The 20,187-nt window shown below is 33.6% G+C and overlaps 1 protein-coding gene across 1 annotated transcript in view; it reads left to right on the top strand.

Annotated features, from left to right (window-relative positions):
- Positions 1–20,187, top strand: part of LOC145241409 (actin-related protein 5-like) — a 154,267-nt gene that overhangs the window by 132,481 nt on the left and 1,599 nt on the right. The window contains exons 18-19 of the mRNA XM_080104337.1: positions 1,517–1,634; positions 15,399–15,510. Coding sequence (XP_079960463.1) covers positions 1,517–1,634; positions 15,399–15,510 — 230 coding nt within the window. The remainder of the gene's footprint in view (positions 1–1,516; positions 1,635–15,398; positions 15,511–20,187) is intronic.

Raw genomic sequence — 20,187 nt, 5'->3', positions numbered from 1 at the left:
TGCTAGATCTACAGCTGATGTGCTAACAGTTATATTCCATAGGATTAGTGAATCTCTCGACAAAGGCTTCCTTTCTAGGGCAATTGCTCTTGACATATCAAAGGCCTTCGACAAGGTATGGCATAAGGGTCTACTTCACAAGATTTCCAGCTACGGTATAACTGGAAATGTTTTCTCAATAATTAAATCATTTCTCTCTGATAGGTTTATAAGAGTAGTGGTTGATGGGCAGTAATCAGAGGTCCTCAGTATTAATGCTGGAGTCCCTCAGAGGTCGATCCTGGGCCCAACTCTCTTCCTGATCTACATCAATGATCTCCCAAAACACATACTTAAATCATTCGTTGACATCTATGCTGATGACATGACCATCTATGGCAACACATCAAAGGCCATAAATGACAAAGCTCTCTCTGATTCCCTCTCTTCTGATCTTGAGCACAGGTTCAGTGGGGGAAGAGAGGGTTGGTTACTTTTGATGCATCTAAAACCAAGCTCCTAATTTTACATCATCAACGTTCTATTCCTCATCTAGCATCAATTGAAATGGATGGCTCTCGTCTTGGGGAGGCTTCATGTTTTGACAAGCTCCTGGGTTTGACCTTTACTTCTGATCAGAAATGGAACACGTATATCAAGTCTGTTGTCCGGGCCCCTGGGAAAATGGTGGGATCCTTCTACCGCTCCTGAAGATATCTCACTACTGATGCAATTCTCTATCTCTATAAAATCCAAGTACGTCCAAAGATGGAGTACTGCTGCCACATCTGGGCTGGAGCTTCCTTGCGACCTGATCCAATGCGGCTAACAAAAGTTGCGACCTGATCCAATGTGGCTAACAAAAGTTTTTAGTAGACAAACACACACACTAACACACAGACGACTTTTCTTTATATAATAGATTAACATGGATACCCGGCATTGCCTGGGTGGACATGAAGTTCGGTTTGGACACAGCTGCTATACTAAGGACATTGCAATTGCCATAAAAGAATCATCATCAACCATTACACCCAGTGGTGTGTTGGCAACAACAAATCTCCTCCACCTCCGCCTATCCTGAGCCAGCCAAGCCAGTGAACCCCAAGAATGCTGCATAGCTTTCCTCTTCTTTTCCAACGTTCTTCTCCAAGTTGCTCCTGCTGTTAATGTCGTCTCGGCTTTGACCACCAGCATTCATACAAGTTTCACTTGACTCAGAAGTTTTGATTTAAAACTCAATCAAATAATAGATAGAGATGACATCCGTTTGCAAATCGGAGATATTATGATCTAGGAAGTATAAGGAAAATTTTCCATAAACTGACGCGATAAGGCCGATGAAGGAAACCTTTCGTGGACATACACGAACATGCGTGCTCATTTTGCCTTTTATATAATAGCGGAAGAAGAAGATGAATGAATTATATTTTATATGAAAAAGAATGATATTTTAGTTATCAAAATTCTATTTAACTTGTATAAAAAATTGTAAACTGTTTAGAAAAAGCATATAGCCTGTGTTATTTCTTTTCAGAGTTCCTGAATTACTTTTTCAACCTTCAATGATTGGTAATGAACAATCTGGTCTTGCTGAAACAGTTGATTATGTGCTCAAGAAATGTTCTCCTGAAGACCAGAATTCTTTGGTTCAGGTGAGTTTCATGTAATTTGAATCAATATAATGTTAATCAAGATTCTTACAGGTTTTGTTATGTAGTACTACTAGCAGTTCAGCCCGGCTTTGCTCGGGCCCTATGTACTGCTCATAACTTTATGTGCATATGTATATATATATATATATATATATATATATATATATATATATATATATATATGTATATGTTATATCCGGTTTTGACGGTATATAATAACATGACAAAATACGTCAGTGGAATGTGTAACAAAAGAAGGTTTATTCGTACTTCGAAATAATATACAATACAAAATGGCTGCTTGCCTTGAAGTTGATATACGCGTAAATGAAGGTAAAGGAAAAAGGTAACTTAACGTGTGTGAGCGGAACGCTCGTCCTGGGAGCTTGGTTAATCGTGACTACACTTGGAGAGTGTAAGATGCTAGACGGTCGAGCTAGTGCGTACCACTTGACTGCCTCCAAGACAAGACAAGACAAGACGCTCTTTTATACACCGTATCGTATCCGGTGCTATACATAATTATGTCTCTTAAAACACCTCCCCCTGAAGCTGAAATTTTCCCGATTTTAGCTTTAATATCGCTTCCGTTTAGGATCAGGACTTAAATGCCTAACGACTTTCCTTTTACGTGTGCTCTTTCTTTTGGTCAGAGTTTCCTGTGGTAAAGAATTCTGTCCAGCCCGTATGGTAAGTTCAGGGGATACATTCAGGTGTCCATGTATACCCACCGGTTTTGGAATGTCAAATGTGTCACACAACGTTTCCATTAGGATTTCCTCTGTATTTTCCGAAATTCTGGAACGGATTTGATTAATATGTCTTTTACAGACAAAACTGGGACCTTGAATAGTATAAACCATATTCCCAATTCTTTTCTTAATAATACCGTCCACCCAATGATTTTTTCCATCCTGAAATTTTTAAAATAAACTTTATCTCCTGGGGAGTAGCACTTTACATTAAAGTTTTCTTTACTAGCAACTTTCTTTTTATCCGGTAGGAGTCTATCGAAAATGGATCTAATTTTTCTGGCGAACATAAGTTCTGCAGGCGATGAATTTACATCATTGTTTGGATTCGGGGTTACTCTGTAGATCGCTAGAAATGTTTTTATTGTCTGCTCATCTGTGTCAATGTTCATGTTTTTCCTTAATGCTCACTTAAACGTATCCACAAATTTTTCTGCCAACCCATTCGATCTAGGATGGTAAACAGGCGTCGTGATGTGCTGTATATCCAGTGAGTTGCAGAATCCTCTAAATTCGTAACCTGTGAATGCTGTACCATTGTCACTCACTATGGTCTTTGGTACACCAAACCGGCTAAAAATTTCGTCAAGTGCACTTACAGTATTCCTTGCTGTTGGATGTCTAATCTTGAATATCTCCGGCCATTTGGAGAAAGAGTCCACTACAATTAAGTAAAAAAAACCTTTTAGGGATCCGGCATAATCAATATGCAGTCATGACCAGGGCAAGTCCGTCTTCGGCCACGGGGTCATTTTTACAGGCGGATCTCGAGCTGCTAACTGACATCCTTTGCACGCTTTGACACAGTTTTCCACCTCTTTATCAATACCAGGCCAATACACGTAACCTCTAATTAGGGATTTCATCCTTGAAATACCTGTGTGAAATTCCTTTAGCATTCTTTTTCGTAATACCTGTGGAATTACGATTCTATCGGCATACATAAGCACATCTTCGCAAATGGAAAAAGTTGTAATTTCTCTTGCCATCTTATTTCTTTCCATCCGTCCTACTTGATTTTTCATTTTCTTTATAAAAACGTCTTTTGCAGCTTCTCTTTTAATCTCTTCTAGAGTTATCGGGAGTTCACAGATCATACTGCATTTATCTTTAAGAGCTGCAATTACCGTCTCTTCAAAACTTTCATTTCTTTTTGGAATCAACCTTGATAGTGCATCCGCGTGTCTTAACTTTTTTGATGACACATGCTCCATCTTAAACTGATAGTTTAAGAGAGTTACAGCCCATTGCTGTAGTCGATTTGCAGTATGCGTAGGGATGCCTTTCTTTGATCCAAATATCGTGATTAGCAGTTTATGATTTGTCTGTAATATGAAGTTTCGTCCATAGAGAAAATGGTTAAACTTTTTGACTCCAAATATTATTGAGAGAGCCTCCTTTTCAATCTGGCTGTAGTTTTTCTCAGCTGCAATCAAAGTTCTTGACACGTGAGCGATTGCTTTTGTTGTTCCATCCTCATACTTGTGGAGTAATGCAGCACCAACTCCGTAATCACTGGCGTTCGTTGCTAGTACCATCTCCTTTTCTGGATCGAATTGTGCTAATGCCCGATCTGATAGTAAACATTTCTTAATTTTCTGGAAAGCAGATTCACATTCCTTTGTCTAATTCCATCTACTGCCTTTTTTTAGTAGCTCGTTAAGAGGAGCTCTCAAATTATGTACATTAGGGATGTATATCGCATAGTATTATACCAATCCCAGAAATAACTGTAGTTTTGATACTGAGTCTGGGGCAAGCATCTTATCAATTGCTTCGGTCCGTTGTGGATCTGGTCTTCGTCCATTTTCGTCAATTATTTGACCCAGGTATTTGATCCTTTTCATGAAGAAATCGCATTTCTCCGGACTCAATCTGAAACCAAACCCCTCTATTCTCTTAAGTACTTCTCTGACGTGCTTCTTGTGCTCTTGCAAATTACTGCTCTTTATCAAGATATCGTCAAGGTATGCCATCGCAAATTCCAACCCTGCGAGCATCGTATCCATTATCTGTTGAAACAGAGCAGGGGCGACCTCTAAGCCAAAAGGAAGCCTCTTTAGCTTGAATATACCCTTATGCGTATTAATGCACAGGTACTTTGAGCATTCATCATTGACCTTGATTTGCAAGTACGCGTCTGAGAGGTCTATCTTGGAAAATATTTTTCCTCCGTTTAGTTTTGAGAATAGATCTTCTGCCGACAGAAGGGGATAATTGTGGTCCTTTAAACAGTCATTCAGGCCTGTTGAGAAGTCCGCACAGACCCTGATTTTGTTATTTTTTTTCTTCACATATACTGTCGGGCTGGCCCAATCCGTATGGTCAACTTTTTCAATAACATCTAACTGTTGAAGTCTCTCCCACTCCTTCTCGATTGCATCCATCGATGAAAAGGGTACATTTCTTTTAGGTTTGAACACTGGGGTGGCATCTTTCTTCACTTCAAATTTGGCTTCTACTTTCACACAATGTCCAAGTCCTTCAGCAAATTCTGCTTTAACATCGTCCAGAAAGTCTTCCACTTGGTTCGCTTTCTCTGTGTTCAACCTATTACAAAAAGAATTAACTGGTCGTTCCCATAAGTTAAACAGGACAAACCAATCCACTCCAAACAGACTTGTGTTCCTTCCTGGAACCACGTACACTTTGGACGTACGTGTCTGACCATCAAATGTCATGTTGCACCTCAGTTCTCCTTTGAATTCCAACTTTTTGCCGCAAACACTCTTCACCACCTTGCTGGTTTCCATTAGTTCGGATCGACCGATCCTTCTCCAGATATCTTCATCTATGTTGCTGATGTCCGAACCACATCCATTTATGTGAACACTGACATACTTACGCCTTTCGCAACTTTTCTCTTTCCTTGTGCGAAGCGTATTCACTTTGTCGGTCTTTTGTTTTTTCTTCTGGTCATAGTACGTTCCCTTGTGGCTTTTGAATCTACATTCGTAACATATCTTATTCCTGAACCAGCAGGTCTTTTTGGTGTGTCGCGTACTTCCGCAACATTCACAATTTTGGTACTTGTGCATTCTAGGGGTCCTTTGTTCTTGGGTCTTGTACGTTCTAGGGGTCCTTTGCCTTTTTACATGTTGTACCTTGTAAACGCTTTTTTCTTCAATGCGAGTGTTGTCTCTCTCGATATTAATGAGTCGTTGACATTCCTCGGTAACTTTTTGTAAAGTTATATTTGGGTCTGACTCCATAATTGTCAGGATCCGGGACCTGATATCTTTGTCCCTTGGTGCTGTGAGTCCCTGCACAAAGATTAAACATTTAAATAAATCTGCAGAAATTTCATTTAATTTAAATGATTCACATAAGCAATTTACAGTACAAGCATACTCTAGATAGTCTTCGGATTCCGATTTCTGTAAATTTAAACATTTATATCTAGAGTGGAAAAGGGTATATATATCAAATATTCTAGATAACGTATTAATTGTCTCTTCAAAGGTCACTTCCTCCGGTTTTTTGGGTAAAATTAAGTTAGCATACTTAGTGTTTTCGTCAGTACCCAGTTTTTGGAGCAACAGCGTAACTTTTTCTTTGTTGGTCCAGTCCGAACACCTCTTTGTAAAAATTGTTTCATACCTTCTATAGTATGCTGGAAATGTAACGCCAGTGTCGGGACAGTAGTGAAATTCCGACAAAGAATTTAAAATACCCTCTGCAGAAAAATTCGTTTTTTTCTCAGTTGTCGAGGTTTGAATTAATTTTTCCAAATTCTTTTGTTGAGTCGACATTTGGCGTTGAAGTATTTTTGTTTGTTCTTGTGCCTCTTAAGTTTTTTGTGGCATTTCTTGCTGTTGTTGTAATTGTTGTTGCAGCTGTTGTTGTTGCACTAAGAATTGTTGTGTCATTTTTGACTGTTCTTGAACGCTAAGAGTTAGCACTTTCGTCAACTCAGCCAATTGTTCCATTTTTAAAAAATGTCTTTCTAAAATTTACAACAATGATTCCACAAAATTTCGTAAGTATACATTTTTCGCAAATTAGCAACAAGTCTTGCAAGAATAAACGTTTCCACAAAGTTCATATAATTTAGCAATAGTAATTCTACCTCAACGTAATTTTACACAATAATACTTTTCAAATTTACACAACGAATAATTCCCGAAAATAATGACCAAACTGTTTTTCAACAAAAATACGGTTGCACGAAAGAAAAAAAAAAATTAAATTATAACAATAGTCTCTGTTTAATTTAGAGAAAAAAAAATCGTAAAAGTTCTTTCTTTTCTTCCGAAAACTTGTAATCCAAAGGTGCCGGGTTCGAATTCCGCCTGCGTTCCTTAAATATTTTTTCTTAAAAAAATATAAGTAAAGTTCACTTTACCTTGCCAATATCTTTCAAGTACAATTTCGAATAGTTCTTTGCCGCACGTGTTCAGTAACGAAATCCTTGTAAATTTGAATAGTATACAGTCCTTTTAATACGGTAATTTATCTCTGTTAAGAGATAAGAATCATCCTTGTCGCCAACTGTTATATCCGGTTTTGACGGTATATAATAACATGACAAAATACGTCAGTGGAATGCGTAACAAAAGAAGGTTTATTCGTACTTCGAAATAATATACAATACAAAATGGCTGCTCGCCTTGAAGTTGATATACGCGTAAATGAAGGTAAAGGAAAAAGGTAACTTAACGTGTGTGAGTGGATAGCTCGTCCTGGGAGCTTGGTTAATCGTGACTACACTTGGAGAGTGTAAGACGCGAGACGGTCGGGCTAGTGCGTACCACTTGACTGCCTCCAAGACAATACAAGACGCTCTTTTATACACCGTATCGTATCCGGTGCTATACATAATTATGTCCCTTATAACAATATATATATTACAATGTTTGACTCATATCCAGGTGACCTGCATCTAAAATTTCAAGTATTTAGACCCAAAATTGGTGGAGGAGTTTGGTAGAGTCTGCAAAGGTCAACTCTTTCAACTTTGACCTCCTGGCAGCCAAATTTTCACCCCAAAACTGAACAAAATGCTTGCTGCATGTCTTAATATCCTTTATGTAAAATTTCAAATATTTAGACCCAAAATTGGCTGAATAGTTTGCTAGAGAATGCAAAGGTCAAATCTTTTTAACTTTGACCCTTTGGTAGCTAAATTTTCAGCCAAAACTGATTAAAAAGCTTGCCCTACATCTGAATACACTTTATGTAAAATTTCAAATGTTTAGACCAAAAATTGACTGAGTAATTTGATAGTGATCTAGAGGTCAATTTTTTTTTAAGTTTGACCCCAATTTCGACCCCTTAACATTTATTTTTTTGGCTCAAATCAAATTAAAAAGTTTGATCCATGTCCAAGTAATCTACTTCTACAATTTCAAGTGTTTATACCTAAAATTGACAGAGGAGGTTGGTAGAATTTTCAAAGGTCAAATCGTTGAACTTTGACCCCTTGACAGCCAAATTTCTGGGCAAGAATGTTTAAAAAAAGATTTTCCCAAATCTCAATATCCCTTATGTCAAATTTTGAGTCTGTAGACTGAAAATTGACAGAGTAGTTTGGTAGAGAAATGCACACACACACAGACACATACACACACACACACACAATTTCACTTTCATATATATATATAGATTTCTTTGCATTGACCAGCACCATGGTAGATGTGGTGATTGATGTCCTTCCGCTCCCCTCAATGTCTCGTTGAGGGAGAGGGAAGATGAAAACTGTGAAACTGTGAACTGTGGAGATATAGTTATATGAAAGTATGATGTCATACTTTCACACAACTATACCTCAAGTATTGATTGGAGATCAGTGACTGAAGTTATGAGATTAATCAAAGACTAGCGGGACCTGTGAAAATTCCACAGGGGACTCATTCATATGTAATATATTGATGTTGGAATTCTGTAGATGCTCAGTGTAAATGGAGACGTTCTGATATTATTGTAGCTTTTTTGTTAAAACTGCAAAATTATTTATCTGTTTTTTTTTTGCTCAACACACACCACCAAACCACCCAGGCAACGCCAGGTACCCAGGCTAGTCAACTATAATCGAAACCAAAACCAAAACTTATGGAGAATTCTTGGTAAAATTATTTATTACAAGAAATGGAAGTCCATAACAATTAAACGACAGTCACTCGGATGTAAGCGTGACACACAAAATAAATAACGCACATGCTATCCTATTAATATATAGATGATGCGTTGACGAACTACCTGTGCAAGGGAAATAACTCAGACTAAAGAGAGATAACTCTTTCTGTCATCTCTCTAATGCATAATTACCTAGTATCCCTTGCTCAGGAAACTTCATGCTCAACGTATTGAAAATGAATACTGTTTCTCCTTAGCACAAAAAAATGAGTCATTTTTTTTTGTATGATGTGTCTATTCCACTTATAAAAATGAGAATAGACACAAAATTAGTCATTTTTTTTTTTTGTATGATGTGTCTCTTCTATTCCACTTGTAAAAACGAGAATAGACACATCATACAAAAAAAAATTAGTCATTTTTTTTGTATGATGTGTCTATTCTATTGCACTTGTAAAAATGAGAATAGACACATCATACAAAAAAAATTAGTCATTTTTTTGTATGATGTGTCTATTCTATTCCACTTGTAAAAACGAGAATAGACACATCATACAATAAAAAAATTAGTCATTTTTTTGTATGATGTGTCTATTCTATTCCACTTGTAAAAACGAGAATAGACACATCATACAAAAAAAAATTAGTAATTTTTTTTGTATGATGTGTCTATTCTATTCCACTTGTAAAAACGAGAATAGACACATCATACAAAAAAAAATTAGTCATTTTTTTGTATGATGTGTCTATTCTATTCCACTTGTAAAAATGAGAATAGACACATCATACAAAAAAAAATTAGTCATTTTTTTTGTATGATGTGTCTATTCTATTCCACTTGTAAAAACGAGAATAGACACATCATACAAAAAAAAATTAGTCATTTTTTTTGTATGATGTGTCTATTCTATTCCACTTGTAAAAACGAGAATAGACACATCATACAAAAAAAAATTAGTCATTTTTTTGTATGATGTGTCTATTCTATTCCACTTGTAAAAACGAGAATAGACACATCATACAAAAAAAAATTAGTCATTTTTTTTGTATGATGTGTCTATTCTATTCCACTTGTAAAAACGAGAATAGACACATCATACAAAAAAAAATTAGTCATTTTTTTGTATGATGTGTCTATTCTATTCTACTTGTAAAAACGAGAATAGACACATCATACAAAAAAAAAATTAGTCATTTTTTTTGTATGATGTGTCTATTCTATTCCACTTGTAAAAACGAGAATAGACACATCATACAAAAAAAAATTAGTCATTTTTTTTGTATGATGTGTCTATTCTATTCCACCTGTAAAAACGAGAATAGACACATCATACAAAAAAAAATTAGTCATTTTTTTTGTATGATGTGTCTATTCTATTCCACTTGTAAAAACGAGAATAGACACATCATACAAAAAAAAATTAGTCATTTTTTTGTATGATGTGTCTATTCTATTCCACTTGTAAAAACGAGAATAGACACATCATACAAAAAAAAATAGTCATTTTTTTGTATGATGTGTCTATTCTATTCCACTTGTAAAAACGAGAATAGACACATCATACAAAAAAAAAATTAGTCATTTTTTTTGTATGATGTGTCTATTCTATTGCACTTGTAAAAATGAGAATAGACACATCATACAAAAAAAAATTAGTCATTTTTTTTGTATGATGTGTCTATTCTATTCCACTTGTAAAAACGAGAATAGACACATCATACAAAAAAAAATTAGTCATTTTTTTTTGTATGATGTGTCTATTCTATTGCACTTGTAAAAATGAGAATAGATACATCATACAAAAAAAAATTACATATGACTAGATTTTTCTCTCTATATATAATCTTATGTATTATGCTGTGTGTTCGTTGTTGATGCTAACTTTTTTTCAGATAATACCATTAAACAAAAAAAACTTATTTACTCTGTGGATGTCCTCTTACACTGCTTGTCTAACAAACCATTACATGTAGAGAAAGCCGAAATTATACAAATAGTCGACGTCTGCAATAAGCAGTCCCTTTTTTAAGGGCAGGTTTGAATCCTCTACGAGTATTAGTTTTCACTTTGTATAATTTTTTTTATTATTTATCTACAGTTCTGTGGACTAAGTAAATCCTTGGCTTAGTTATATTACCCGCGAAAAACTTGGCATTAATATACAAAAAAAAAAAATTCAGCATAATACATAATGTACTGTCGGAAATAATTTCCCACAGAAATAAATATATTAGTGTTGAGATGATTAGTCAGAATCGGGAATCGGAAAAATCAGAACTTTTTGGAGTATCAGAATTGGAAAAATTAGTGCCTATTTTCCAATGTGAAAAACGATTATTATAATTGTCTTTTTTATTTGATTTTTTTTTAAACAAAGTCTTCTACTGCTGTTAGTAATATTGAAATAATCAATATTTATTGATTTTAAACTATTGGTAAAACTAAAATCTATAGATCGCTCCACCACACAAGTGTATTTTTATCTTTGAGAAAACATATGCACAACTGATGTGTTTTTCACAGTGATCAGGAAAAATAACAACTCTATAGTTAAATATTGAGAGATTTATAAAGAATTGGAATCAAAATCTGTAATTGTATTGGAATCGGAAATTTATTACAGAATCAATAACTGTATCGGAATCAGAAAAAGTATTGGAATACACATTATTATAAATATTAATAATTATTTTTATACCTGCATACATTAGTATTTTATGCTTTTGCAATCATCAGTACAGGAAGTGATACTTACTGCTGGTTGAAGGATTCACACCCAGTTATGAAGTCACATTTGACTTGTTGGCTAGAATGTTAACCCTGGGCCAGCACCGATTAACATGAGAATTAAGGTAAATTAAATGAGTATAAATGCAGGTATAATAGTTAAGCAGTCAGATAGTATTCTGATGACTGGAAAATGTGAATGTTGCATTTCACTAGTTGTTTACCTTTTTGTTTATTTCTCAGACAGAGCTCAACTTTAAGAATCTTAAAAGAGCTTATAATTATAAATATTAAGAATTATTTTTATACTTACAGACACTAGTCTTTCATGATTTCGCAATCGTTAGTGCAAGAAATGATAATTACTGCTGGTCAAGGGATTTAAACCCAGCTACAAAGTCACCTTTGACTCCATTGGCTAGTCAATCTTTCAAGATTTAAACTAAGCAGAAGTTAATTTTTTAAAATTCCAAAGCATGTATGAATAAACAATAAAGAAAGTTAGCTTTTAACCTTTCCTTCTGATAAGTTGCACTGATAGAAAATCCCAGGTATATAACTCTGTACTTTGGTTGTCTATGTGACCACAAAACAGTCCTTTAAGTAGCATTACACATGAAATAAATTGAAATTGCTTAAAATATCCCAATAATGGCATCTATAGAAAGAGCTCGATGATCTAAGAAAGAATCTCTTTTAATTTTTTAAAATCTGACTAAAAATAAGGAAGTTATGACTATTTTTGTGACTCACATGTTTGGATATTTTTCCCTCTTTAAGGCCTTATGTGTTTCATTACAATTTTTTACACTTCTTTTTCAGTAAAAATGTTATATCTTTGTTAAAACACAAAATTAAACAATGAAATTTGCCATATACATGTACTTTTTTGTAAAGAAGCTGAATAGTGCACTGAAAATCTCCAGAAATTAATGGCTTCCAAGTAATCTGCAACAGCTACATGCTTATAGCTGATAACTGAGCAATCAAGTCAAATTATTTACTTATGCTGAAAAGGGATATAATATTTTGGTAGAGAGGTTAATTAAAAACTACTGGTACCAAAAGAGAAATCAACATAAAAATAATAAATACATTAGTTTACTTACAAGTTGGGGTCCAATAAATATTTAGAAAAAAAATGTTTCATACATATCATTTTGAATTATCATTTGAAAGACAACAACAAAAAACAAAACAAAAGCAAATGAACCAGTTTATTTCTTACCTTGACAATAAATGAGATTGATGTTTTTTTGTTTTTTTTTTCCAAATAAAAATTTCATGACAAAATTTCTAATCGGAGAGTGGTACCATGCTTTTAAGCACCACAGGGTTAAAAAAAAATCTGACGTAAAATGTCCGTTTCATAAGCATTAACATTTTTGTCATTACTTTCCTAAAACCTCTTCAACTATATCATGTTGATTATTATTTAGTGATGCACGTAAAAAGATATTCAGTTCCAATCAGAATGGTGGCATTTGGAGGACTTAAAGTGTTTTAGTAGAACTACCTTGCAATCTGTAATTGTCCAAAGCGTTTTATGGTTGATGGGTATTGCTACTTTAAAATCTGAATCTTTTTAAAATAAATTACTGGTTACTAGAATCTAACAATCTAACTTCTATTATATATATATATATATATATATATATATATATATATATATATATATATATATATATATATATATATATATATATAGGTAACTCTCCAAAATTAGGGGCCATTGGTTGACATACATACAAAAAAATTAAAATGTGGATAATGTGTTTTTAGTGGTGTTTTCTGATAGACAGACATCTATCGCATGGTATGCTATTAGAAGTTTTTATAAAATAAAGAGTGTGCTTGTTATATATAATGTCTAAGTTTACCAAGGACACAACTGTCCCATGTAACATGGACACCAAATTATTAGCAAAATAGACAAAAGACAGTTATCTTAACAAGGTTATTTCTTTTATTTTAGCATTATTATGAACTTATATTGCTCATTACAGGTTACTTTTCAGTTTTGAACCTTCGACGAATGCGGTTTGGGTGCGGATCTCCCTCTGTCCAAAGACCTGCAATGGAAATATTCAAACACAACCCAGTGCCACTGACACAACGGTCACAAAAACAAGACAGTTCTCTAGTCATCCCCTTATTTCCTTCAAATCTAATACTATGCACTTTTCGTGTGCTTTTAATTGTTTTTGCTGGCCTATTCCTCTTGCGGTCTATATCTTCAGATGTGACAAAAAAGAACGATCTGAAGTAGTGTTCATCTTTGCTGCAACTGCTGTCCTGTGGTTGTTTTTTGAGATGGCTTTCATCACAATATTTATAAAGTTCTCTAGCATTTGAAATGACCAAATCATTCCTCATGTGTACAGCCCTTTCTGCCCCACTTTTCACGATAGCTCTTTCACCGTCTGATGGATTTTTGCCGTGACGGAAGCCAAAAAAGTTTCGTTCCAGTGCGCAATCGAGATCCTTCAATGCACACAACACATCAGCAAAGGGACCCTTCGACTTATACTGTGCTGCGCAGCCATTTGTCCACTGAACAATGGGGTCAATATGTAGCCCTCTTATGGTTTTCAAATGCTGAACAGCTTGTTGGGTGAATCTATGCACAGCATGATAGTCGTGAGTTTTATCGTCGCTCATGAATATAAGTGACTCCGTTACTGTTTAGGTGCACCGAGGGCAGGTATAGTAACACACAATCGGGTGCACTGTTGCTTCTTCGTAGTACCAGTGAGCAGCCTGCACCTCATTTTGATACTTGCAGACATAATTTTCTGCAAAGTCAAGCACCATCACAATCTTGCAGTGAGGGAAAGGCTTTTGGTGGCACAGTCTGTCAAACTCGGAAAACTGCCAGTCGGCACGGAAAAGGTGTCCAGTCAGGAAATGGAGTTCTTCTTTCACCTCTGCAACAAGACACCAACAGTCAGGAGCCGGATTGATTCGCCGGGTGTCTTGTTACATAGGACAGGAATATTTAAACAATCCCATTTTTTTCGGCAACTCCTATAAATTTCACAGCAAAAATCGGTTAGAAGATTACTTTAATATTCTACAACTTTGAACAAAAATTTGACTAAAAAAAAGCAAATTTTTATGATATAGCTTTTTTCCACCCACCTTTCTTCACGCTTTCACATAGGTAGTCGAACAGGTTTACGTCTATCTGTATACAGAACATACATTCCACGCTTGAAACCAATTTCAAATCACAGTATTTTTATCTAATTTTATACACATATATACATTCTTGTTTTTTTTCAAAAGACGTTTTGTATTCCTACATGTCAACACATAGAAAATAAATACAGAAAAGATATAAACATTTATATATCTTTCGTATTGAGTTTTTATTCATACATATTCACATATACACACACACACACATATATATATATATATATATATATATATATATATATATATAGTAATTTATAAAATATATATGGCGATTAAGCTACACTGAATATTCTTGCAGAAAATGAAACGCAGAATATTCAGTGTAGCTTAATCGCCATATATATGAAACGCAGAATATTCAGTGTAGCTTAATCGCCATATATATTTTATAAATTACTAACTAGCTCTACCTACGTATTGAGCACTTTTGAAGTAAATACTTAAAGTTTACGCATAAATCTATACTTTCGTATATTAAATTATGTGAATAAATGAAGTAGTTATATATATATATATATATATATATATATATATACACACATATATTGTTGGTATCCGTCAGTCTAGAAAAGTATGGGGTTGTGTCTGTAGGAGTGATTGAACACCATTTTCTGTAAATAAGTCTATCTTTAATCTACATTGTCTATTCCTGGGAGTTACCTACCTTGACTTTTTACAAATTTAAAATGAGTTTTCTCCCTTGCGGATATTTAGTTTTAGATAATTATTTAGAAATGTTTAATATTATGAGATTATATGGGTTGGACTAATTTAAAAGATAAATTCTAACAAAGTACATTATTATATTGTCAATATCATTGTACAATAATAATAAATGAAAATGGTTAGTTTGTTTGGCCATCTTAAATGCTATTTGGATCTGACTTTTAAAAGATAAGTTTATGTTAGATCTGCCTTAGTTTACAATGTCTTATTAAACTTCTATTGGTGACAATATTTTATTAAACTTGTATTGATTTTTCTTATTCATTTAAAACTATTTTCCAGTGTGTATTTTTAACTGGATCAAATGCAATGTTTCCGAATTTCAACAAACGGATGGAACGAGAATTATTGGAAATCCGACCATTTCAATCAACTTTTTCTGTTTACAGAGCTGGTAAGTAACCTTTAAATAATTGACTGTTAAAAGTTGATTTACCCTCCCCACAAAGTCTGCAACTCTTTGAGTAATCAAAGTAGTAGTTCTCTCCCCTTGATAAACACAAATGCTAAATTTTCTTTTATATTTCAGATGTAAAGTATTCCAGTTTCAGAAAGTAAATTAATAATGTTTTACATAGGTCAGGTTATGTTGGCCTCATTTACCGGCTCATATAAAGTATACGGCATGATTCACATTAACACACCGGTTCCCATTAGATCATCGAAGTTAAGTATTATTGAGTCTAGTCAGTACTAAAATTGGTAACCATTTGAGAATACCAAGTGTTGTACGTGCTCTCCACTTATCTTGGCATTGTTTCCAGTCATCTTGAATTTCTCTTTGCCGCTGGAATCAAGCAGTGCCAACTCAGGAAAGGAGTGGCTAGAGGCTGCAGAACCCTTGCTTCACAATCTAGCATGTTTCATCCATTATCTCCCCCGGATGATCAGATAGTCATTGTCATTCCAGCAGACGAACATTATATAAAGTGTTGTTTGGAGAAAGGTAAGTTGAGTCAAAGAACGTCTCTGTAAAATATGTCTGACATACAACTATGAACATGTGTTTGTATGTTCACTATGCAGATAGCGATCGTTTCACTTGTTATATCAGTCTAATATAGCGTAGAGGCGCATATGCAAATGTAGAGTCGTGTGCAAATAAAAAGACCATAAAAAGAGCGTGTGCACAGACTGATGAGGAAATTCTGCATATTCGAGAGCATATTCGAAATGACAGAGGTTAGAGAGAAGAAACCTGTCTATGGTTTGTTCGGAAATGGAAATAAATGTCGTTGTTAAAAATTAAAAAAAAAAGAAACAAAAACGGAGTCAGGTTATTACTTGTCCTATGTTCCTTGCAACATACTCTGCTACAACGTGTTGGGTCTGTAACATTACAGTTGTTTGACTCAGTGCTGCAAGAAAGAATTAAATTTTATAGACAGCATTAAATGACCCAAAGAAGGGCGATATGCTGGTTAAACAAACAATAAAGTGAAACTGCATAGCTCATTCTATCATTATACCATAAAGTGCTTCAGTGTGAATCTATCTGTTACATCTCTGCATTGTTCTGGCTTCTATAAAACTAAATTCCTTTTGTATACACATTATACAATGCTTCAAGCAAACTACTTTTAACGTTTTAATAAATAAAATTAATAATTGCCTTTCTTGGTTGTAAATATATAATATATTGTTTCATAAACGAAATATTTGCTATAACTTATTGTTTTTACTGATTATGTACTCACTAGGAGTTCTCACACAGGTCATCATCAGAAATTACTCACTGATAATAACCGGTGGTATTCCCTGGAGTCTGGGTGACAACAAGTCTCTCCAGATTTCCAGTACACTCCACCGCTTTCAATAACCTTTGCAAATGAATTTGTGCTATTGCAACAGCTGCTTGCCATTGATTTCTCGCTGGCGGCTACCATTGGTCTTCATTTAGAATTGAGTGACCAATAAGCCTCCCTCTCTTTGCACTCTTTCAGTCTTTCTGTCTTTCTGTCTTTCTGTCTCTTCACAGCTATTTTATGTGACATCAGCTTTGTTGCCTTTTTTATATATTTTTTATTTTATTTTATTTATTATTTATTTATATTATTATTTATTTACATTTTAGTATATATATATATATATATATATATATATATATATATATATATATATATATATATATATATATATATAATATAAAGCTAAATGTCTGTGTGTGTATGTGTGAGGTCACGAATAGGCTCCTATATGGTTGACTATTTTAAAAAAACTGATTACATAGTGGTTCATTAAAATTGTGGGGGTCTGCGTTCACACCTGGTCCACAAAGTATGAAAATAAAAAATTTAAAAATTAAAAAAAAAACGTTTACAAGTGTTTTTGATATAGATGTGCATAAGAATACTTTGATAAGTATGTTTTAACTTAAATAGGGATGGTATAATAAAATTATGGGGTCTGCGTTCTCGCCTGGCCTCCATAGAATGGAAATAGGCACAAACTTTAATAAAGACTTTTCATATCTATCTGCGTAAGTATACTTTGATAATTATGTTTCAGTTTGAAGAAATATGGTATAATAAAATTATGGGGTTTTCGTTCGCGCCTGACCTCCATAGAATGGAAATATGTCACAAAGTTTAACAAGTTTTTTTTAATATAGATCCACAGAATATTGTGATAAGTGTTTCAGTGTGAACAGGTATGGTATAATAAATTATGGGGTTTATCTATTTTATTTTTACTTTCATCATATTTTGCTTTGGTTTTGATACCCCCAAATTCGAAGCTATCTCTTTATAACCCTTCCTTTTCATAACCTATCATACTTTCATAAATCAGAGTCCATTTTCTGTAGGCTGTTTTTGAACCCAGTCAACGATGGGTACTTTTGCTAGTATATATATAAACTAGCAGGTTGCCCGGCATTTCCCGGTCATAAAATATGCTTGAATATGATATTATGGTTAATGCAGATTTCGTATTTATTATATATTATATTGGACCCAATATAGAGTAACGATTTCAAAAGTTAAAAAAAAAAATGATTCTTGCTCAACCACCAAGAACCGATGCTAAAACATTTAGCTTATGATTTATTTTTTCCTTTGACGTTAATGCCTGACCTATGAAGACGTATTTGCTGAAAGGCTAAACATTAAAACAGGAACCAATAGCTACTATGTTACACATGCATATTTTTAATGCTGTTGTTCGACCATCACCTAGCAAATTCCATTTTTTAATTTTCACACTTTTGTACTGATTTTCCATGGCTAAAAGCCAAAATTAAAGTTTTGCATGGGTTCGAAGTTTCATGTCTGTAGACCAAAAACTGACTGAGGAGTTTGGTAGGCAAAATTTTTAAAACAAATATATATATATATATATATATATATATATGCATACATAAATATATATAGAAAGAGGTTTATGTTTACTATAACTTTTTTACACAAATATTACGCAAGTATAAATCATGTAGAATATCTGCATGAATACAATTATATGTAATAGTTAACTAAAGATGATTATCTCATAAGGAAACAAAAACAAACTAATAATGAATTATTTAAAATGAATGTTTAAAAGAATATGTAAATTAGCTAGATCTTTTGCAGATGAATGCAATTCCACAACCTATGTATAACAAAGTTGTATTTTCTTTTTAAATAAATAGAAAAAAGGGTTTTGAATATGAATATCAATATACAAAAAAAAAAAAAAATTTAGAGTAGTGAGTGTATGTGTGTATATATATATAAATAAGTACATGACAATAGTCTATATTCCAAATTTCAAGATGTTGCCCACCTTACTGTTTATTTCTTTAAGTATGTTGACATGCACAATTCTTGACAGCACCTGTTTCGTAGCGCAGAATCATTCATGTAATTATTATGTCAATTCTATTATGTTATATTATGTAATCACCCAATATGCCTTTATTTTCTTTTAAAGTTGATAAGTGCTTTTTTTTTTTCTGATGAGTTAAGGGTGAAATAAATTCAAGAATTTACATAATAATTACATGAATGATTCTGTGCTACGAAACAGGTGCTGTCAAGAATTGTGCATGTCAACGTACTTAAAGGAATAAATTATAAGATGGTCAGCAGCTTGAAATTTGGAATATAGACTTTTGTCATGTATTTGAATATGCTCTGCAGTTACATTGAGCTTCATAAATTAAATAATTGGTATAAATAAAAGAAGAAATATCATTGAATGAACATATTTCCCCATAAATATATATGTATATAGAGCTGCTCATGCATCATATGGAAAATGTATAAAAGAGTATTCAGCAATAAAACGCTGACACAATCTCAACCTTGCTATATGCCTGTGAGACCTGGGTACTCTATAGAAGAGACCTGAAAAGGTTAGGACATTTTCACCAAGCAAAACTGCGTGATATCTTACACATAAAGTGGCAAGATTTAATCATGAACACTGAGGTTCTCCACTCAGGGATGGAAAGCCACAATGATAAGAGACCATCTGTGCTGGGATGGACACCTTGCACGAATACCTGAAAAAAGAAAGAAACAAATAAAATACTGAGGATGGAGTTTGACTCTGAAATATATTTAAATTATAAATTTCAAACAAGTAAAATATTTGTTTATTTTCATAATATTATGTTGTATTTTGACTTTCAAACACACTTAATGCATATTTTATTTTATTTAAATTAAATTAATGCTTCTATAAGAGAACTCGCACCCCTGACATGCATATATATATATATATATATATATATATATATATATATATATATATTATAAGGTGATATGTTTTGCAGTTTCAATTCCCTTGGGTTGTTTTATTTCTGTTGCAGTATTGTTGTGACTGATTAGTGTTTATAGTTTATATGGCTTGGTTGCTGCATTCAAGGATTTTATTTTCAACTGTTTTTATCATTGCCAGACACTGTAGAATGTCAGTCTTCCCTTTGATTTTAATTTTTCCTCATCTTTTTTTCATCCTTTTGGGGACTGTTCCTAGTGCTTCTACTATTACTAGTATCTTACCGACTTTCTTCCGGTTCCATATTCCTTACAGTTTTCTGGCAAGCTGTGTGTATTTACTTTGTTTTTCTGTCTCTTTATGTAGGGTC

The sequence above is a fragment of the Euprymna scolopes genome, chromosome 20 (assembly GCF_053919585.1).
Source record: "Euprymna scolopes isolate OS-2025 chromosome 20, ASM5391958v1, whole genome shotgun sequence".
In the NCBI taxonomy this organism is placed as follows: domain Eukaryota; kingdom Metazoa; phylum Mollusca; class Cephalopoda; order Sepiida; family Sepiolidae; genus Euprymna; species Euprymna scolopes.
Note: the sequence above shows the minus strand (reverse complement) of the source record. Positions and strands in the feature narration are given on the sequence as shown.